The 23,791-nt window shown below is 39.9% G+C and overlaps 1 protein-coding gene across 15 annotated transcripts in view; it reads right to left on the reverse strand.

The window, feature by feature from the left end:
- Positions 1 to 1,606: 1,606 nt before the first annotated feature.
- Positions 1,607 to 23,791, reverse strand: part of LOC139474400 (ensconsin-like) — a 73,420-nt gene continuing 51,235 nt past the window's right edge. For all 15 annotated transcript variants that reach the window (XM_071257395.1, XM_071257394.1, XM_071257397.1 and 12 more), the window contains 6 exons: positions 22,997 to 23,177; positions 21,586 to 21,690; positions 20,644 to 20,697; positions 19,094 to 19,890; positions 6,301 to 6,581; positions 1,607 to 5,903 (listed from right to left, as the gene is read on the reverse strand). In XM_071257395.1, coding sequence (XP_071113496.1) covers positions 5,890 to 5,903; positions 6,301 to 6,581; positions 19,094 to 19,890; positions 20,644 to 20,697; positions 21,586 to 21,690; positions 22,997 to 23,177 — 1,432 coding nt within the window. In that variant the 3' untranslated portion in view covers positions 1,607 to 5,889. The remainder of the gene's footprint in view (positions 5,904 to 6,300; positions 6,582 to 19,093; positions 19,891 to 20,643; positions 20,698 to 21,585; positions 21,691 to 22,996; positions 23,178 to 23,791) is intronic.

The raw sequence follows: 23,791 nt of genomic DNA on the forward strand, positions 1-23,791 counted from the left end.
CCACAAATTCCCCCCCATACCAAAACACCCCCTCCACCATGACCACCTGAACGTAACATACCGCCGTTCGTTCTTCACTTTTGAGGAAAACACGTCGTCTCCTATCTGACGAGTAGAGGAAGCCCTACTTCCTTGAGCCCTGGGACGCCTGGCCACTGTCTGTCAACTAACAATATGCTGTAAGACATTCTTTCCTGAGGAAGTGCGCAAGTACCGGTCATTATTGGGCGTAGTTACCCTGAGTCTGTCAGTGCCCGGTCTGTCTGTAACGTTGCATCAGGTTGCATCAACAGCCACACGGGAGCAACCATACGTTCTGGCAACTTGGGCATGGTTGGCTTCCATCTATATCATACACAGACCCTGCTGGCGTTGTTCGGGTGTCAGTCGAGGCATTTCTATGGTGTGTTTTATTTAAGAGTGTGAGTGTATGAAATGCGTCCGTATCATCTATATACCCTTTTTGCAAGTATTTCCGACTGGACGTGCCTACTTTCTGCATAGATAATTGATGTTTTACATTGATTTAGTTTAAACTTGTTTTTAACCGTTTGCAATTTTGTTTTTCAAGTGGTAAAGTTTCTTTTGTCTGTCTGTTTTTATGTCAGTAGTTCATATAGCTTGATGTCTGTGGAAATTCTATCTCCTTTTTGTGTTAAAAGTATACAGCAAACGTTCAGCGTATCCAGGCAGGACCCTTAATCCCCAGCACCATCTATAAATGTCAATTAACACCTCCTTACGTATGGTCTTTTACTATATAAAATGCTTTATTATATCTCAGCGCTCATTTATTACCCCAAATATCCCGGCCCTAACGGATTGTATCCATAACATTTTTTTGTGATGAACACATAAGCGTGCAGTGGACAGAAGGAAGAAAGAAAGAAAATGTTATTTTATAAGGGTCGGCAGAATCCTTAAACCAATAATTTCATTTCCCATGAGAAATTACAGCCATTTCATAAAGAAACATATTTGTGGGTGTGACTTTCGTTTGGACTCCCACATGCATTAAAATGAAACCGAACTACTCTGGTCCGCCTTGGCAAAGTTTATGTTGTAACGACAGTTCAAAGCTGATGAGCCTGGTGATTTTATGAATGCTCCCTGAATATATTGTGTGACCCCCAACCGAAAATTTGCCTCTGGCGAAAACACTCAATCCCAAACAGAACTCGGTGGCATCATCCAAGATCTTATTATAAATGTGACAATTCCCAGTTGTCCTCGTGGTGACAAAACCAAAAATTCAATTGTCTTAAGATCCTATGATAGACGTTAACGTTGAGAATTCAATGACAAAGTCAGGTAACTCTTAAGACTATATATTTCAGCTAAGACATGGCAATGGAGACCAACAAGGAACTAATATCACAAATCTTTAATTGATGCTAGTCTAAATTATTGTTACACCAAACATATTCTTGTATTCCTACATTCTGAATGAGTGCTAAAATCTGATTTATATATGAAAAATACAAATAATTTTCTAAAACATTTTTTGGAACAAATGTTATAGCACAAATTCAATCCTTCTTCACGATTACCTCTATTCAAGAAAATCTATGCAGACTTAAAAAACAAAAAACAAAACATGAATTCATAATTTACGACAGGTTTATTGCAGTAAAATCTTCAGACCGGCAAGCATGGTTTAGTACAGTTCAAGATGTTGACTCCAGATTGAGAAATAAATAAAGTGCTTTCCATGGTAGCCTATACAATTATCATTTACGACAACACAATATTGGAGCATGGTAAGGATACCAAGTACTGACACCCACGCACTCAGAGGTTGTGTCATCACATCCATAATACAACTCACATTGCCAGAAATTTCAGAGTAAGCATTTCACACTCAGATTATCAAGTTAACCAACAACCTACAAAACTGGATCTCATACTGGCTTGAACCATTAAATACATTCTTATACCTACAAACAGGAGGCTTTGATATATACATATGTCAATTCAAATGAATAAATATCAAGATTACTTTCATTGTTTTTAGTATCAAAACAATGGGAAATTACTTTTACAACAATAATTTGTTATGGATAAATCATTATGGAGTTTTTGAATGATTTTGCTATAATATACCCTAATAAGCCAACTGCTTGAGGAAAAGTTAATATGGCTGGCATGCTTACAGAACTGACTCCCTCGGCTATTTACACGAGCGAAATGAATGACTGCGAAAAGTAAATAGCCTGCAGTTTCTTACAAAACCCATTTACCAACTCACACACTGAAACAACTGAAGAGGTTCATAGATGTACAAAAGTAGAAACAGCAAGTTGCATTCATCCATCCCTAGTGTCAAAGGTCAAGGTGTTTCATTTAGAGGCAAGCACTATTCAAAATAATCTCCTTGACAGAATTTGATAAATTGGAATTTAGGTCGTTTAAATATGAAATAAGGATAAAAATAGTGTTAGAAAGAATATCTAATATAAACAATTTCTCTGTTGACAAAAATAAATTATGTTACCCTACTCTTTAAAACCTAAAACTTATCTCTAAATAAACTAAATAGACTTTCTGGAAATATATTAATCTATCCTATGATATAGTTGATTTTATAGATATGCTAATAAAGATCAAATACACACTTGTTAGTTTCTGAGTATTTTGTTGTATGATTGATTATATAACCTCTTAAGGTTTTACCAGCTTAGCTAATTACTTCACATTCATTTAGTTACACCGAATGAGAAATATGTTAGAGCATTACAAATGTTGACTGAAATGTATGGGGTATTTCAGATACAGTAATACATGAATTATGCTTGATATCTAAATATGGTCTCAGGACTGATATGCAAGCAGGAGACCAATACACCACTGAGTTATTCTACAATACATATTTATTACATGCATTTAAACACAATTTGATCATGTTAGACTATCAGTTAACCAATCACATTTGACAACCAAATAAATTATCAAAGTCAACCCATTTGCACTGAAATCAAGCACTTTTGCGCTCAATCAACACAGTCTTAGTCTTAACAAGCTTGACTGCAATGGGCACCAACTGTAGTACATATCATAGTTTAACAATATTATTCATTGAAAAGACTCACCTTTTGGAATCAATTTCAACAATGGACCATGGTGAAATAAGCACATAAACAACATCCAGTGCAATGGCTGCAACATACGTTAACTTATCAATACTTGCAGGCTGTGTGGGTAAATCACAAAGATTTTACTTTGCAATTCTAACCTGCAGCTCATTCTGTACAAATAGCAAATAATTAATGACTTTTTCTTTTTAAAATAACATTAAAAGTGTTATTTACATAAATGCATGCACATTTCGATAACCGATTTACATGTCACCTCTAACTGAAAAAAATGACCACTTCTTACAAAACATGGTGAAGTTTGTTTGGGATCAAAACACCAGAATCCCCCAGGTCATCATCTGACCCAAAACAAAAGTGACTTTACAGCAAATAATCAACAATTCTATTCTGTCTCCCTGAGTCTAATTCCTCTGACAAGATCACTAAAGCAGAGATGTGAAAATTTTGATTTCAAATGTCTTAAATAATGTGTTCCTAGAAAAACATTAAAATGCATGTTGTTTCAGTTTTACTACCTTAGAACATGTTTCCTAATGGCAAGTATGATTTCCAACACATGGAGCTGTTTCCCAAAAGCAATTTTGATTTTCTACAAACGTATATATTTTATAAAACTGCAACTAGTTCACTAACAGGAATGTCTATAATGGAAAAAATAATCCACAGCACAGGGTACTATTTTCAGGTAGAATCCAGGTTTGGGGCCACATTTGGCTTAACTTCAGCCCCAAACAAGCATCAAACCGAACACCCTATAGCATGTGTGAAAGCAAATGGCAGAATAAAGAAACCCATCATCGAATTGATAATGATGAAACACACAAATCGGATAAGAAAACAAGTATTTAATCAAGACAAGTTGGCAGTTAGCAAGAATTGCTACAGTACAGTTACAGCGTTCACAAACTGCCCCCCCTGATATGCTGTAACGCCCCTTTTGCCTGGATCAGCATCTCCTGGTCTGGTAACAGACAAACAATATTTGGAGAACAAAGATCCCGACTAGAGCACAACACGACTGATTGGGAGAGAGCGAAGTATTACAACCGAACCACGGGCAATCTCGGATATACACACAACATGGAAATCCATACATTATGAAATTGTTTTGGACAGTTTTATCACAGTGCGGCAAGCGGCATGCACATCCGAGCCACATCCTGTCACAAATAACATTCAATAACGTCTTATCTTCATCAGAATGTGATTCCCTCTTCTTTGTGTCTGTTGGCGTCGATACACAAGCACTTCCATGAAACATGTTTGAAGAAAATGACACTCAAGTCTTCCTCCACATTGGGGAAAAGTTATGGCAGCAAAATTGAACATACATGTTTTCTCTACAAGCTCTACAATACTTTTTATTCTTTTTATAAGTTTCGTAAGCATTCTAGTCTAACCTAGGCCTACCATATATACAGAATGTACAGGATCTTTGTATACACGTGTATACGTCCACAGATCATTGATTAACATGCGATATTGCACAGATGTGGAGGTCAGGGCATCAGGCTGAGATAATAGAAAGCACTATACTTCCTTGTTGAGCAAACAACACAGCTTCAGCAAGAACAATCACGTTTAATAATCCTCCCCAATTAAGTATATTTCTAACATACTCATAAGTATTTCCAAATTATAAATACTCATTTTAAGTATTTCCCAAATTTTACAGAATTAAGTACTGTGTACCTCATAGGTAAAAACTAGACATAAATTTCTATAATCTTGAATTCAAATTTGACACCAAATTTGTAAATGAAAGACAATGTTTTTACTTGTAATCCTACTATAACTTGTGGCATTTCAGTCATGGTGAGACTATATGTACAGTTGTTTTTGTCACATATACACAGACTCGTATTCGTCCGGGATAGTTTACACACAATCTGACTGCATCAGTTGGAGATTCGTATCTACATTTGTACATCATGAATTATTTACATATAACAAATCTGATAGATACATACAATGTAGCAACCAGTTCTAACTGTACTTCAAAGGAATTTACCCTAAATTTGGACAATTAAAATATCACAGTACTTGTACGAATTCATAAACCTGGAGGTATAATGTTTGGAGGAATATTATAGAAAAAAAGTACTTTGGAATTATATAGCACCAGATCATCAATCTTCCTGATGATGATGATAATGCTTCATTTGAGCCTGTGGTTCCGAAATCAAAATTTGGAATGAATTCAAACACAACCCAAAGTCAATTATCAGCCTTGAATTATGACAACTGGCTTGGTCGAGTGAGCTGGGAAAGCACCAATAGACTTTTGGTTAGGAAGTGTGTAGATAGGAGTGTGATATACCCTGGACATCCATACAATACAGCTATGTTGCAGATAACGCCTCTGTATATATTCAATAAGTTAGATTGTCGCTACACTGTATGCCTTATCTAAACCAGGTCGTTTTTACAACCGGTTCCCTTTTCCACGGTTTGCCAAAGTTGGGCTTCATCGCTCTCCCCATCCTCTCCCTCGCCTATCCCATAATCCTCTAGTATTTGCCGCACGTTACCCTGTTTCTGCATCAGAAGCTGTTCTGTTTGCTGCCATAACTTGTCCAAGTGGCAATCGTCAGCCATGTTAATAGTAAGCATATGACTGTCCCCAGCTGGCGGAGGCAGCACAGAGTCGGAGCCTATGAAGGTCAGATTGGTGCTGGCAGAGGACAGCTGTGTAGCAGGAGGCCGAGACCCAGGCTCAGTCGCTAAATGTGATTGGCTGGGAGTCTGTTCGGCAGCCTCCTTCTGAGATGAAACGCCTTCAGCCTCCTTGGGATCATGAGAGGAGATCTGAAAATAGCACATGAAATCAGTTTTAGAAATTCTAGGATCTTCAGTTTTGTTGTAGTATTTGAATCAACAGATCCATAAATTGGGTTAGAATTGATTCCCAGAACCCTATCCTGGTCATATGCTGGGTGACTAAATGGATGGTCATGGCTTGTAGACTTGGTTAATTGCGTGACATTGTATTCCGATAGCAAGGATTATTGGTCATCACATTAATCACTGGATTGTCTGGTCTAGACTCGATTTACTACAGGCTACCATCATGGATCTGGATAATTGCTAAGACCAGTATACTATTAAACAACAAGCAATCATTATATAACATTCCACCCTCCAGCCTTCTTTGACAGAACTCATTGACGAAATTATCTACACTATTCCTATTCTGTCTGCCTACCTGTGACATCTTGTCTGGCTGCTGAGTTTTCTTCAAAAGCAATTAATGGTGTTCTGTTGGTGTTATCCTCACTGGCACCATCAAGGTTGTTAAAGTTGAGAAGATCCTCAGAGTTGTCTCCCCTAGACTCCTGCCCGCAGTTCAGCTGGATGTTCTTGTTGCTATTGGTAACCGACAGGTCGATGATTTCCTCAAAGTCGTTCTGTGAGGTGACCAGTCCGCTCTCTGTCATGCCATCGTTCATGGAGGCTGTCACACTCTCCACTGATTTCATACTAATGCTGAAAAGACAATCATATACCATAAATAGCCCATCACAATCTACATGGTCATGTTCACCGGCATAACACAAATAGTCATATTATTAATCAATGCAGGAAAATACCATATTTCTTCTAACAGTCCTGGGCGTCTATAACAGGCCTAGCACAGTGGCAATGCACTACCTTACACTATCTCAAATTCTCAGTCATACAGAGGATACATTTGCAAGAAACAGTCATCTTAAATCACCAACATATCACAGTATAAGAGACCCATGGTCTATTAGATGCTTGGCTTGCGAGTTTTGACAGCATATGATCCGGCGTGTCATGAAGCTCCGATGTCTAACAGGGGAAATATGGTATGCCACACATCGTAAATTCAGGGTGAATCAAAAGAGGACAGGGGTTATACCCAAATCAGCAGCATTACTGTCATATTCCTGTGGACATTTCAGGTTTAAATTACCCAATAACTGACAAATCGTATTTCTTCAATACAGTCGTGCCTCGTTTATACGGACACTTGCGTCATTTCACAATTCGTCCGTATAAACGAATTTCCGTATAACTGAAACCAGCTTCTTACTGGAAGGGTTACTTCCCTTCAATTATGCAACTCATGACAAAATTCCTTATACATATTGTTTTTATTAATTTCGGCGAAATCGTGTGTGAAGCGATCGGAAGATCGCACAACTCACCGTTATTAACAGCAACCACGGTAAGAATACCGCTATTGACGCCTTGAAACGAACTTTAGTTGACAGAGAATGGATACATATATCATAGATGACATACTTTGATTCGTTAAAAGTCATATTTGTTTTTGTTTGACGATTCTATGTCAACATGAAATTCTCGCGATCACAATTTCACGTGCGCGTGAGCCTTGACGGTGACTGGTCAGACTGGTTCCATGTAAAAAATAATACCCGAGAATAGCGATCAGCTGCTTCGCTTATGGTTATTATTATTTTAAATACGTTTAGTAAAGGCTGCATATAATTAAGAAAATAATGGAATATATTATTCCTGATAAAAAAAAAATAGTTTCAGATACAATTGTTGTCGATCCTTGCATAAAAATCCTATAAAGTTATATCATTGGGTGTGTCTTTACCGAATCACCGGTCGATTCCAAGAAAACGTGTGTACAGCTGATTGCTGTTTCCGGCTTAGTTTACGAGAAAATACACAAGGTAATCTTAATCCCTAGATATAAAACAATGCCTCGTAATGTTCTCGTAATACGTAATGAAGTTCAACTTTGACCTCTGACCTGACTGACTGACTGATATAGACCTCTGACCTCCACAGACGCCATATTTATCGAAGGGGATTACATGTACAATAAACAAGCTCGTCTCAAACGTAACTCAGTGTCACTGGTTAATTGACTTCTCACGAATCAAATATATTACCACCAGCGGAAGTGTACTGTCCGGATAAGTGCGACAATTTTGAGTGCATTTCAGTGTTTTGTGTGTGAAAATGACCGTCCGGTTCCGGAAACTGAATTTCCGGATATACGGGCAAATTTATATAGTAATTATTTCGTTTAGAATGAAAATCGTCCGGGAACCGAGGTTTCCGGATATCTGAAGTCCGTATAAGCGGGGCACGACTGTATGTCTTATTTCATGGGCAATGTACCCCGTTAATCGGAGGAATTGTTACACCAATCTGACAAGCCTGCAAGTGTCCTTGTGTCTAGACCAGTCAAACCAGGGACTACAGTGTGCGAGTCTGAAACCTGAGTCTAGTAAAATTCTGTTTGGTCCAGCAAGCTCAGCTAGTATTAGCAAATACAATAAATACTGAAAATGATGCTGAGAGCCAAAATTGGGGCAAATAATCTCAAAGGTTTTTGGCACAGGCGGTGACCATCAGGGTACATTGTGGCTTATGCTATTTCAGTATTTGGTCTTGGCACATCCATCCCAACTTTATCTTCAGGTTACCATTATAAGTATTATCCTAACACTACAACCACTGTACCTCCTATCCCTATATATTTGCTTCCCATCCCTATATAGCCGCTTCCTATACCTATATAGTTGCTTCCTATCCCTATATATGCTTCCTATCCCTATATAGTTGCTTCCCATCCCTATATATATGCTTCCTATCCCTATATAGTTGCTTCCTATCCCTATATGGTTGCTTCCTATCCCTATGTATATGCTTCCTATCCCTATATAGTTGCTTCCTATCCCTATATAGTTGCTTCCCATCCCTATATAGCCGCTTCCCATCCCTATATAGTTGCTTCCCATCCCTATATAGTTGCTTCCCATCCCTATATATATGCTTCCCATCCCTATATAGTTGCTTCCTATCCCTATCTAGTTGCTTCCTATCCCTATATAGTTGCTTCCTATCCCTATATATGCTTCCTATCCCTATATAGTTGCTTCCCATCCCTATATATATGCTTCCTATCCCTATATAGTTGCTTCCTATCCCTATATAGTTGCTTCCTATCCCTATATATGCTTCCTATCCCTATATAGTTGCTTCCCATCCCTATATATATGCTTCCTATCCCTATATAGTTGCTTCCTATCCCTATATAGTTGCTTCCTATCCCTATATAGTTGCTTCCCATCCCTATATAGTTGCTTCCCATCCCTATATAGCCGCTTCCCATCCCTATATAGTTGCTTCCTATCCCTATATAGTTGCTTCCCATCCCTATATATATGCTTCCCATCCCTATATAGTTGCTTCCTATCCCTATCTAGTTGCTTCCTATCCCTATATAGTTGCTTCCTATCCCTATATATGCTTCCTATCCCTATATAGTTGCTTCCCATCCCTATATATATGCTTCCTATCCCTATCTAGTTGCTTCCTATCCCTATATAGTTGCTTCCTATCCCTATATATGCTTCCTATCCCTATATGGTTGCTTCCCATCCCTATATATATGCTTCCTATCCCTATATAGTTGCTTCCTATCCCTATATGGTTGCTTCCTATCCCTATTTAGCCACTTCCTATCCCTATATAGTTGCTTCCTATCACTTGGCTCCATATGCCAGAACCGGCCTGCTGTCACCGACGTAGTCATGTATTGCAAATTGACAACTGGAGATACAATACACCATATGCTACCTATGTATTGATTCATGCTGGTAGAATCTTTTTTTAAAAAAGTAACATTTACAAATTTATGCAATAACCTGCTTTGCCCTGTTCCACAAAGAGATCATAGTGCTACGATTGTTTTTGTGTTGTTTAACGCTGCACTCAGCAATATTCCATCTATGTGATGGCGGTCTGTAAATTATCGAGTCTGGACCAGACAATCCAGTGATGGACATCCTGAGCATCGATCTACGCATTTGGGATACGATGATATGCATCAACCAACTCAGCGAGCCTTACCACCCTATCCCATTAGTTGCCTCTTGCAACAAGCATGGGTTGCTGAAGACTTATTCTCTACCCGGATCTTCACGGGTCACTACGACTGTCGTAAGTCTACGTTCAAGTATGGTAGTTACCTTGTGGAATGGGGCCCTCAGGTGAGTACTATTCACAGCCTATTGCAAAACAAAAAGCTGAATCTGATTGCATAACAAACAATAAGGAGTCTAAACTAACCAGTCATGTGAAGTTAACACCAACGATATATAGAGCAACCTTCGGCTTTGCCCTGCCACACTGAACAAGGGGAAGTTCATGAAAAAAACCAGCACAAACTTGTCTCGTTAAATGCATTGGTACACTAGATAGGCGTACCATGACACACCTAAGGCATCATTACTTGACACACGACTATGCTTGTGGTAAGAGGCAACTAACAGGATTGCTGTATATCATTGTATCCCAATTGCGTAGATCGATGCTCAATCACTGGATTCTGATCCACACTTGATTATTTACAGACTACCATGGAATATTGCTGAGTGCGGCGCTAAACATCAAACAAATATACAAAAACGAAAATTACTGGAAACATCTGCAACGCAAAATAAACTCTCACAGCCCAAAGTACAGAAGCAGTCCCAACCTCTTTCCCTTGCAAACCAAACCAGATGGCAACATTACATGATTATTCTTTCATATTGTCTATCCTCGAAAAGCAATAATTCCACTCATCGATGTCCCCATACAACTATCTATGGATGACACATGTTAAATATTTGCTGTCATGTTGTTTCACTGAAACCTTCATGCCCTGTGACAAACAAACTTTTTCTTTACATTTCAAATCTTTACTTAGTTGAAATAGTTTTTGCCTCAGGTGCTCCCAAATATGAGAGAGAGAGAGAGAGAGAGAGAGATTCCTCCACCCTAGGTCCCACTGGGTCACTGAGATACACGTCAAGAATTTGTGCCAGAACTTGCTCAATTGTAATGTCAAACTTCTGCCCCACAATACGAATATCTGCCTATGGTATCTAAGTAAAGCAAACACCATCTATCAAATGTCAGATATGCAAACTTGTATGTACCATAGCAAGAATGAGTGAGTATGGTTTTTGGCCGCTTTTAGCAATATTCCAGCAATATCACGAATTAAGACACCAAAATGGGCTTCACATTATGAGGAATCGAAACCAGGTCTTCAGTGTGACGAGCAAACGCTTTAACGCTACCCTACCATAGCAAGAACCTGCATGTACATCGTTAGTGCACAGGGAGATCGTAACAAGCAAATACATGTTACAATCACTTTCAACTTCACAGCTGCAAAGCCTACATTAGCCTTGACATGAAACAACCATTCTCTGGCTTAACATCCTGGCACAACAAATCTGTCAAATGTGCTCACAAATGTAAGTTTGTTTGTTTGTTGTTTAACAACGCACTCAGCAATATTCCAGCATTCATGACAGCGGTCTGGAGTGAGTGAGTGAGTAAGGTTTTACGCTTTGAGCAATATTCAAGCAATATCTCAGTGGGGGACACTAGAAATGGGCTTCACGCATTGTACCCATGTCTGGAATCAAATCGAACATCTTCAGCGTGACGCTTTAACCATAAGGCTATCCGACCGCCCCACAGGGTCGGGAAATAATTGAGTCTCGACCAGATAATCCAGTGATTAACATCGTGAGCATCAATGTACACAATTTGGATACGATGACATGCATCACCCACCAAATCAGCAAGCCTGACCACCTGATCCCGTTAGTCGTCTCTTACGACAAGCATAGTCGCCTTTTACAGCAAGCATGGGTTGCTGAAGACCTATTCTACCCAGGATCTCCACAGGTCCACAAAAATAAGTAATTATATCGTATGAACATAACCCAAACCCCCGCCAAGCAAACTGAGATTGGTTTTATTCCTTACATTAATGTGCACATACCTTGCAGCAACATGCTAAGTCTGGGAATACCATATCTGATTATAACTGATTACCCTCAATCCAATATTTTCAACAGACATGTTTGGTCAGTGTGTCTGTCCACAACCACCACTACACAATAAATCCTGGACCGGCCCCATATGTGTCGCCAGCAAACTCAGTGTTTGAGAGGCTGTTTGCATTATCAACAATGTCAAGCATGTGTCTACACAGGCCAGCTTAACCGTCTCCATACCGTTTACAACTGTAGCAGTTCCTACTGGGGACATATTTACTGTTAACATGGGGCAACATTGGCATTATTGTAAGGACCCCCCTCACTGGGGAAGATTTGACAAATCAGATGCTTAGCATCATATGGTGAAGTGGCGTCTCGGTCCTATGAACGTCATCAAGTATTAATTCTGTTTAATTCATACATTTGAAGTCTTTTAAACATCCCAATAAATGAGTGAGTGTTGTTTTATGCAAGTCAGCAATATCTTAGCTATATCAAACAGGTAATATGATCAACAATCACGCCATTGGAGTATGACAAGGTCACAAACTAACTGGCCAAACCTTATTAGTAAACTCTTACACCCGCAAAGGGTCATGGGAAGCTGCCTCAGGCATGGAAATAAGCACTAGGCGAGATAATTTTTGTCAATGTTTTGGTATCCTAAGCTCTAGTAGAATTTCAAACAATTTTGGGGGTATTGCTACGTTATCACTATCCAGGCTAGTAGACATTCTTGGTTAATTTCCCTCCCTGCTGATTATGGCTTGGAATGATCACTGGGGTCATATTTCCTTGAGGTGTCCTTTCACATTTCATTTTTTTACCCCCCTTTTAAATGAATATTTCTCAAAAGATGAACTGCAATTATATATGAGGGCGAGAGCATCGCTAATACACATATTTTCATCCTGCTATTTCATCCTGGGATTGATGACATGCATTAACCAAGTCAGCAAGCCTGACCACCCGATCCCGTTAGTCGCCTCTTACAACAAGCATAGTCGCCTTTTACAGCAAGCATGGGTTGCTGAAGACCTATTCTACCCCGGATCTTCACGGGTCAAACAACCAAGAAAATTTGGACTGTTGTGTAAATTTTCAGTCTAAATAATCTTATAAGGATTACTTACAAATTGGTCAACATTGGGTGGGGGAGAAGGCTTAAAAAAATCAACTCGTCTGCTTGTATTGACGAGTGGCAGCATGAGCAGGGCAAGAAAGAATTGAAGAAACGTTCGTCCTGCCAGGCAAGTACACATATTTTAACTATCTGTTACAGAAATAGACAGGAATTGTGTTTGCACAGCAGGTTTCAAAACTAGTTGTTTAAGGGAGATAATTAAATTTCTTAGTTTGGTTCCAAGAGACTCGTTACGGACTCTCAAATGTCAAAGTGATAGCAAACAGCTGATGATTGATTTTGTGAGGGAAATAGCTGACATAGCATATGGAAGTTTTGAATCTGTAATGGTGGGGTTAAGGACAAAAAACATGATTTAATAAAAAAAACAGGCCGAAGAAAGAAACATTTCTCGAAAACAGTATGACTAGTAAAAGAAAAGAATTGCGCAAGATGTTGGTTGAGTGAGTTTGAATGGGTTGAGTTGAATGTAGATGGTGGAGATTTTGTACTGTCAGCCATAAAAAATAACTGAGAACATCAAAGTTTTTAAAATTTAACAGGGCAAGAGAAAATATTGTAGGACTAGTAAAAATATTTTCTAACCGCCCTGCAGGACAAGTTGGGTTAAATCAATTTTCCAAGCCCTGGGGGTGCTTACTGGAGTTAGACACTTATTTGAGCAGGGCACTTATTGGAGCAGGGTGCTTAATACAGTGACTATGGTAATCCCTTCCATAAGCCGATTATACCCTGAACTCCCAGGCCTAATCACCCAGCTGCACAGCCAGGACAGTAGGAGCTGTGCATGACATAACCCTCCACAGATGACTTATCACACTCTCCAGAACAGAGCGAAGCATAGGTCACAGGTAAAACACTCACTACTTCCTTGTACAGGCCATACTGCACAGAGTCATCGCAAACCTTCACATTGTCTCATGTTACCATAAAGGTGTCAAAATTCCTCTGAGTTACCTTGAGATCACATTCAATAAATTGTACGTTCAGTTTTCGAAAGAAAGGTGGATCCTGGCAGGAGCTTTCTCTTACAGTGTATCGCTGCAGCCCTATATAGAATGAGTGGAGTTTCTGATCTGGGTAGCACAGACACAATGAGTTTGTTTTCAAGACATAGCTTGTAATTCATCTAAATGGTACAAAAAATACAGGACAAATCAATCAAACCTCCTCATCAAGTCTGACATGACGATGTCACATATGCTGCAATCTCAAGTTTTGTTCTGCATAAAAGACGGTATCACTGAACTCCATTCATCCTGCTGGCAACATGGCTGTCCACTAAAAAGATACCGCAACAAACTGATTTCTCTATCTTCAGACGACACAAACTGATTTCTCTATCTTCAGACGACACAAAATTATTTCTCTATCTTCAGACGACACAAACAGATTTCTCTATCTTCAGGCGACACAAACAAACTAGGTCACTGTTTAATATCACAGCTCTGAAACATTGAAACATGAAGTCTACACGAGGAGCCATAAATGTTCACAACAGCAACACTAAATGATACCAACCTCACACCGAAGGCCTTATGAAGATTCAAAATTCATGCCGGGAGAGTAATAAAGCTTCTAATAACCATGAATCAAGGCCATTCATCACTCAGTGTACACAATGACATTCACTGAGCACGCAACTGATACACCACAGCACCTCGTACATCCAACAATCAGGGGACAGTCACATGTGTACATACCTGACATAGCTACCCTCCAGCCTGTCTCGTCACCCAACCCGACACTGACCAGTGTAGATATCAATCAATGTCACTCAGTCACTCCTTACACCAATGCCTCCCAGGAAATCCATATGGCCACGCATACGTCAATATCATATCGATTCCTTTCAGACGATCACAGCCACCATTCGAGACTGACTTACGATTTACCTGAGCCAACTTAAGATATTCCAGGGCGTGCCGCTAACGTGGTCCCATCTACAGGTGAATAGTGATAGGCTGTACCAACACACACCAAGCACACTCACTACCAGCTAACCAGCAAGGTAAACTTACCCGGGAAAACGTGACCCCAGGTGAACTGGTTTGATAGACGTCGTACATGACAATGTAGTTATCAACTGTTACACGAGTAGGCCTTCCTGTATCATTGCAACCGGTCCCTAGTTAAGCTAGCAAGCAAACAGTTCACAGGCTCTAGTCTATGGTCCTGATTTAGACTTGCACTGCAGGTTGAGGGAGAGTGCTCGGTGGACCACATCCCATGAGGTCAGCATATGGGATAGGCCAAGCCTTATCATTGAAAGCACATCACATGAGGGACTGTGGTTTAGTTACCCAGGCGTGAAGCATGACGGCCAGGCTCTCCTAATCTTACTACCTGTGTTTACTGTTATATCACTCTAGACAGTCCATTACATGCAGACTGACACTTTGGGTATAAATCCCTACTTTATCTGTGTACTACCACAGACAGCATGGTACGGAAAGTGTTGTTACAGCGAGGAAATAATATGACAATGTCTGGAGAGAACTTTTACATAATACATGTGACCTTGCTCTTGTCATTGTTGAATAATAAAACAATGCGACTGGTACCTGTGTCGCTACAGTAATTAACTTTGAAAATGATAGAAAGAAGAAATCATTTGGCATTTATTTAATACCACACATTTATTCCAGTACGTAACTTTTTCAAAGAAACTTAATTTGGGAAATATTCTGGAAAAAAAGTTGTTTTTTCTTACGTTCGCTTTAATTAAGTGAAGGTAGACCAAGAGTAACAAATTCTAAATACCAGTCACCAAGTTAATTACAACGTGTATCAACAATCTGAATAAAAAACTACAAAGTTTGAACCAATCTTTAAGCAGTTTTGATATTGAACAAGGTAGACACAATTTATGGATAACATCTTTATTTAAAGTAAACAAAGAAGTTGTTATCCATAAATTGTGTCTCTCTTGTCATCCGTTAACGTCTAAGTAATGCTTATCAAACAATTAATATTGAACATGTTGAAATATGGACTATTATTTCTTTGTTTATTACATGAACCAAATTTGGTTATATATATAGCATGCATACAGGTGTTTGGTCTACCTCATTGCTTCTCACAGTGTACAGTAACACTCTCTTATGAAAATACCAGGGCATAACGGTTTCCTAAAAACATTTCGCCATTCAAGTCAGTAGGTATGTCAATACGACAAACAACCAAATTATACCATTTTTACTCAATACCTCATCCAATTAATTTATGTTCTGTTTGAATAATTACTATGGTATTATCATCAGATCATATTGAATGAAATGTGTGACAAACAACTTGAAATATCAGTGGTAGAAACTAACAGATTTAGTCTACTAGTCCTTATAATGATAACATAAAGCAAATCCCTTAAAATGGCATATTTCTACTTGTCCTAATGACACCTTAACTATTGGGCAGTTTGGCAAGGACTACAGGACTAAAGTACTCATGGAAATGAAATAAACCTGTTTTGCTGGATTTAATAATTGACACAAAGCATTACGTAGATGTAAATACGAAATAACAAAACAACTGGAAAAGTACTAGTCTGGATTTGCTAGTTTTATCTCAGTGCTCAATACAAAATGTACTTTACAGGAGGTAATTTGTAGGCACTTTCAACATTCAAAAATAAAACTAAGTCCAAATTGACATGGCAGAAACAGGCTATAGGCATTATGCAAATTAGCCTGGAAAAAAGTTATCAAAACAACAATAAAATTAACAGCTATGTTTATGTACATAATAATAATGACATATAAGTTGTTGTTTGAGAAGGGAATATGTTACTTTTACGTTCTGATATTTTGACGATGATTCACTATCCCACATTGCCACTCACAAATCACTAACCACTGACAAATCACATGTACGTGGGTTTCAAGCACCTGTTTTCACCTGTCGTCAAGGTGTCATAGGTCATGGACATTCACCAAAATGTCCATGATCTACAAACACCTGGTTATGCTCAGTTTCACAATAGTCTGTTTTGTTCATATTTTTACACACTTTTACGTGTAAAAAGACATAAAAACCTTTGATATGCTGTATTTGTGCCAAGGCCCAATTAGCATGATTAGTACTAATCATGCTAATTGACCTGTTTGCATATTTACATATTTTGTATATTAACTGCATTTATTTAAAATCTGAGATCGAAAAAACAGTTTCTTTTCATTTCCGTGAGTACTTAAGTGTCAATTTCTATCGCTGCATATGGATGATAACTCCTGCACACTGCAGCCTTTCTGTGTTGAGTGTCACATTTTTATCCCTGGTTCTAACTTACATGCGGTCCTAAACAACTCCTTTAATATTAGAACATCATGCTATTTTAACCCACTTATGTCCTCCACTATTGATGCACCTGTGTGGCGACACCAACACACAACATAGCTTTAATATCACTGATAATTAATTAGTAGTGATTAGGTCAGAGTTGGTTTCCCTGAGGGAAGCAGTGAATCAATTCCTGCCCACCCATAACTTCTACAGATCTTTTCAGGTGAGGACAAGGAGGATATATCTACTGGACAACTTTTCTAGAGTTGGTTTCCCTGTGGGAAACAGTGAATCAATTCCTGCCCACCCATAACTTCTACAGATCTTTTCAGGTGAGGACGAGGAGGAGATATCTACTGGACAACTTGGTGACACCCTGTTGAGATTACCAAAGATCAAAGCTACTTTCACACATGTTAGTTTTTATGAGAAGAGAGCGGTGTGATGAAAACTTAACACAGTGTCAGAGGTGTTTTTTAAACAACAGATGCATGTGGATTCAAACAGAGTACTAGAATCTGTACTTCACTAAGAAAGTGTTATCCCAAATATTACATTTGTTCCATTTTTGACCACTTTCTAAAAGGCATTGTGTATTCATAACATGAAACAGATGCATGTGTTAAGTCTTTGACTCGATTGATGCATGTCATCGTATCCCAATTACGTGGAACGATGCTCATGATGTCAATCCCTGGATTGTCTGGTCCAGGCTTTATTATTTACAGACCACCTTCACATAGCTGGAATATTGCTGAGTGTGGCGTTAGACACAAACAAAAAACTGAAGGAGAAAGCACATGTACTCTAAAACGTTTCTCATAATACAAGGGAAGATTCAGCATTTTCAAATGGGAGGGGGACCCAAACCAAAAAAACCAAAATCCCCTAATCCCCCACTCTGGATCCACCCATGTAATAAAGAAGCTGACATCAACAAATTCTTTCTCAGGTGCATGTGTTGTTGTTGACAAAGAAGGTTGGAGCAGCGTGTTTATCAAACAGGAGTTGTATAAGCATGATAAGGCTGGAGTTTGTCTGGACTGCACAGTGTTACGTAAGCAGCTTGATGGGACAGATGAAGCAGGTTTGTGAATTTAAGGATGTGAGGATTATCTATGTAAACACTAACTGGCTGGATGACAATGTGTGGATGTGACAAACAGAAATATTCCTCCTTATGTTTTTTGTTTATTATTTGTCATAACAAAAGCATAGAAAAATAACTGCACCATGAAACTATTGCAATTGTCTTTCACTAAGTTTCAAATCCCGATTTTGATTGGACTATGCATAGACTCGTTAGTCCAGCCAAAATGAAACTCCATAATACTAGCCTAGTTCGGTAAGGGTGGAAACTGGACTTTAGATGTCAGTTAACTCTCTTGCCTTGGAAGATGTACACATTAATATTCAATGGGAGGAAAAAGTAGATGGGTACATGTCTTATAAGACATCACAAGGGCATACTTTTTCAGTTCATAACTCAAACCCAAATAGGCTTATAAAAGATTCAAACTGAAATTCCAAACTTGCCTTGAATTGTGTATTGTTTGCATTGTGAGCTTGAGAATTTTTTACGACGATGGGGTAGCTTAGTGGTTAAAGCGTTTGCTTGTTATTCCAAAAACTCGGGTTTGATTCCTGAAATGGGTATGTGTGAAGCCCATTTCTAGTGTCCCTCTGCTTATTGCTGTAATATTGATGAAATCTAGAGGAAATTACAAGAGGAAAGTAGTATCAGGAATCCTTCATACAAAGAATCCATCGGAATGCCCTACCTTGAATCCACCAGATCCTTGGCGTCTCCGTTATGAGAGATGCCGTTGACAGGTCCGGGAGCTAGGCTGGAACTGCTGGTACCTAAGTCTAGGAGGATCCCAGAGTCGGTGGCTGACGGAACTTCAGTTTTGTTCTCCTGCAAGTCATTGACACTAGCACTCTCAGTCGAGCCTTTCACAGCTACATCCAGAGGAAAGTCCTCAATGTGTTCTGTCGAGTCTCTGCGCCCATCGCTTTTCTGGGAAGTGTCGACATCTTTGTCCTCATCACTAGCATCATCATATTTCAGCTGCTCCTTCACAGAGCTAGTGTCAGTATCACACGTAGAATTGATCACAGTATCAGACCCTTGCTTCCCATTAACCACCAGAGAACTCTCCATCTTCCTCTCTTCGGTTTTCTCCTCATTGTTCCTAGCACCAAGCTTGTTCTTGCCAAGGAGGTTTTGCAGCAATGGTGACTTGAACTTGGGTCTGTCAGAGGAACTACTGGACGATTTGTTCTCCACCAGCTGCTGGAGCAGAGGGGAACGGAACTTGGGTGTGTCACCTCCATCTTGACGCTCGGCTTTCTCACTGGGTGTGGAGGGGAGGGGGCTTGACCCCCGGGGGGAACTGGGACCTGAGTCAGGTCTGCTGTCTTCCGATGAAATGGTGGTGACGATGTTGGTCACACTACCGGTTGTTGTGACAGTTGTCGTCATGGTTTCCTCAGTGCCGTCTTCGGCTGAACTCTCAGTCGATGACTCGCCGCTCTTGCTGGGGGAGCTAGTGGCTGACTTGGCAGGAGACTGAGTCTGTAGGTAGAGATGAGTGCATGATCATTATGTCCTTGTACTAATTCATGAAATCATATACAATTACAAAACATGGACCTAGTGCTATCAGATTCCCCCGTTTCCAAGGTTTCTGATAACTGACATCTTTAATTCGTGGTTAGTGGAAAAGTATTTCAGTCTTAACACTGGAGTGAGTGAGTGAGTTGTAATGCCACTTTTAACAGTATTACAGTTATATTGTGGCGTTTCAGCTTAATGTGGAAGGAAAGCCCAAAGTGATGTAGGTCTCAGATGTTTACCACTTCGGTGAAACCCATGAGCACGGGTATGGTGCTGACAAACCTAGAAACATAATTGGGGATTTGAACCCACAATCATAGGTTTCTGGCATGTCCAAGGGATGCAATTCTGCACAGCGCACCCGTGCGCCCCTTGACACTGGATGACAACCTAATGTTGGATGAAAGTGACATAGATCAGAGACACATACAATGTGGGTGAAACACATGAACACCAGTATGTTTCTGACAGACCAAGGAACATAAATCAAAGATGTTCTGGGATCTGATCACACTATGTCTGTTGATCCTCCCATGGCAAAGGGAAGCAACTCTACAGCCCTAGATTGGATGCCCACAACTCCACTTGCTATACGACAACTTACAAAACATCTGTCACAAGGAAATACACCTAGAACAATATATACCATGCATACTGAGAAAACCTTGTTTCAGACCTAAGTGAAAGGTATTGTCATCACCAGCAGCTTACCTTAGGTGATTCACTTCCGTCAGTCTTGACTCTTTTCATAATCATCTCAAGACGCTGAAACAATGTGAGACAATCAGATTTAATGCTATGATTAACAAACTTCTAAATATTTCCCAATGGGTTAGTAGGTGTCATTCTAGCCAGTACTGTGAGGTGGGGTTTAACATCACGTTCAAGATTATTGCACTTACATAGTGATGTGCATGAACATGTGTGTATCTGTGTGGCTGCTTGAACTAGTCCGGACTAATGCCAGTTTATAGTGCTAACCCACTGAGATACCATACTGCTAACCCCACTAAAAGAGCCGACCAGTCTTAATGCAGAGCACTAGACATCTTCTAATGTCTCTTGGTATGGCACCGCTGGTGATTGAACCCAGGATGCTCTACTCTCCAGAGGTGAGGTGAAATTGGGTTTAAGATTCGCGTCCAAGATTATTGCACTTATATAGCGACGTGCATGCACGTGTATGTGTGTGTGTGGCTGCTTATACTAGTCCGGACTGATGCCGATTTATAGTGCTAGCCCACTGAGATACCATGCCGCAGTTTAACATGGATACCCGACTCAGACGGACTCCGAGCCGACCAGTCCTTGTTTTAGCCCCTTAATGCCGAGCGCCAGACAGGGTAACAAGGAGTACCATCTTTTAACGTCTTTTGGTAAGACACTGCCAGGGATCGAACCCCAGACCTTCCGCTCTCCGGGCGGATGATCTACCACTAGACCACGGAGGCGGTCCTCTTCTCTCCAGAAAGACACTCTATTCACTAGACTATGGAGGCCAGTTCTGTGACTCTGGACAGACAAACCAGTGACTGAGAGCATGAGCAACGATCTATGCCATCAGGGATAATGACACACAAAACCCAATTCCCCATACAGTCAGCTCCTCCATGAGGTACTGAGGCCCATTCTGACCCATATCATATGCCGTACCTTCTTCCTCTCCTGACGTTCTTCCTCCTCCTTCTTCATCCGCTCCTGTCTCTCCTTCTCCTGCCTCTCTGCCTCCTCCTTGGCTCGCAGCTCTGCCTCCTCTTTCTGTAAAGGAGAAAGTCCATGACAATCAGATGCATCTTAAAGGAAGACTTCCATCCCATCATACAGAACACAAAGAACCTGTCTTCACATATGTACAGAGCACAGAACATACTCATGACACATGCTTCAGATGAAAAAAGTCATGTTTCAGGGTGGCACTGTATACTGACAAAACTATGTGAGAATGGGTGAGTAAGTGAGCCGAACAGTCCTTGTTTTAGCCCCTTAGCACCAGACAGGGTAACAACAAGTACCATCTTTTAACATCTTTTGGTTTAACGCGGCCGGGGATCAAACCACGGACCTCCGCTGTCTGGGTGGGCGCTTTTCCACTAGACCACAGAGGCGGTCTGCTTCCAAAAGTGTAAACACAAGACCATGACCCTGGAAGGGTGACAACCAAAACTGTGTGGGGACAAGGTCTTTATCCCTTTTAAGTACTAACAATGAGATATGATCCAACTTCTTTATTAACCTTCAGTGATATTTAAAAAAAATTATGTCACTGGATACATATACAATTTCTCTGCGCCACTTAAAACTCCTGGCAAAATTAGTAAATCAAGTTATGACAAATACAATGAACATGGGACTAGCTGCATTTCACTCCTGGTTTGTTTACCCTTTACTACTACGTGAAGCATGATATGTGAAGGTACAGTCATCCCTTGTTCTAACACCCTTCACGATACCACAGAATCAGTTAAACCACAGAGAAATCCATGGCTCCCATGGATTTCATAATTTTCCCTACAAAAATATATCGTCACGTCATCGGAAATACAATGTTTTCTTATGTATGAATAGTTCCTGTGTTTGTTTTTTAGAAAGTGAACAATTTGTACAACAAAGGTCAAAAGCATGAAGGTTTTATTTGCTGATATCGTTTCCAGATATCAAACAATAGTTATTGTAGATAATAATTTAAGGAATACGACTACCTCTATTACATCAAAGCCTGTCATCACATAGTATAATCTTCAGATTTTCAACAGAAGTCCTCTTCAGTCCCATTATCCATAATGAGTTGTGCAGGTAACAGTGCCTTGCTACCCACACCTCTTGCACATGCATAAGGTGGGCAAACTTCACTTCTTTCCTGTGTGTGCTAGTGTATATTTGTAAGAATTATGTTTGTTTCAATCAAGACAGGTGTCAGGTGTGTTTCTATCTGGACAAGTAGTCAGGTATGTTTTTCCTATAAATCAAGACTGACATTCCTGAAATCCTGGAAATGGCCTAACATCCAAATTTGAAAATCAGCCATTTTTTAGAAAGAAGCAAATATTCTCAAAGTTGTATTTACAGCGATCCTATCCTGTTCCAGCCTCTCAGCCTCCTCCCTCTTGCGAGAGTCTTCAGCCGCGATGGCCTTCCTGAGCCTCTCCTCCTCAGCCTTGCGAGCCTCCTCAGCTAGACGCAGAGACTCTTCCTCCTGGCGACGCTGCTCTTCTTCTTCTGCTATGAGACGTTCTTCCTCTAACCGCCTGCACAACAAAAACATGAAGGTACTGTAGCTCGCCATACACAGAAGCAGAATTATCTCGGCACCAACCATGACATAGATGTTAAAAACTTCTTTAATTCTTAGTCTGGGTGTTGTGAATATTTTGCACCTTAGATGTAAAATCACATACCCACTGCAGACAGGGCATGTTAGTCATGCATGTCACCTAAGGCTAAAAAGAATAATAATAGTCTTGGTTCTCAGGAACCGCCCACATCAGCATAAAGTCTGCCCCTGTTCGTTTTACTTTTACTTTTCCCAAAAAATCCTAATACTTAAAACAATGAGATCCAATATAGCACGCAGTTACTTCCCTTTACATGCCCACTGCTTTACTGCACATCTCGTGTTATGGTCATGGCAGCAATAGGAGTTTGTATGCTTGTTTATGTAGGGAGGCCTTGTCCCAGGTTGATTGTACACAAATGTTTATTTGGTTACATACCAGTTTGAACAAGCCAAAAAAAACACCAACAAAAACACCAACCACCGCCCGTCTGCACTATAATTTCAAAGTCATTGCCTGAGAACCAATTCTTTTATATTTAACAGAGGCAATCCATAGTGATGAAAACATAGAACAGAATGGATTTA

Source organism: Haliotis cracherodii, unplaced genomic scaffold, assembly GCF_022045235.1.
Source record: "Haliotis cracherodii isolate W230 unplaced genomic scaffold, xgHalCrac1.p SCAF_3, whole genome shotgun sequence".
In the NCBI taxonomy this organism is placed as follows: Eukaryota; Metazoa; Mollusca; class Gastropoda; order Lepetellida; family Haliotidae; genus Haliotis; species Haliotis cracherodii.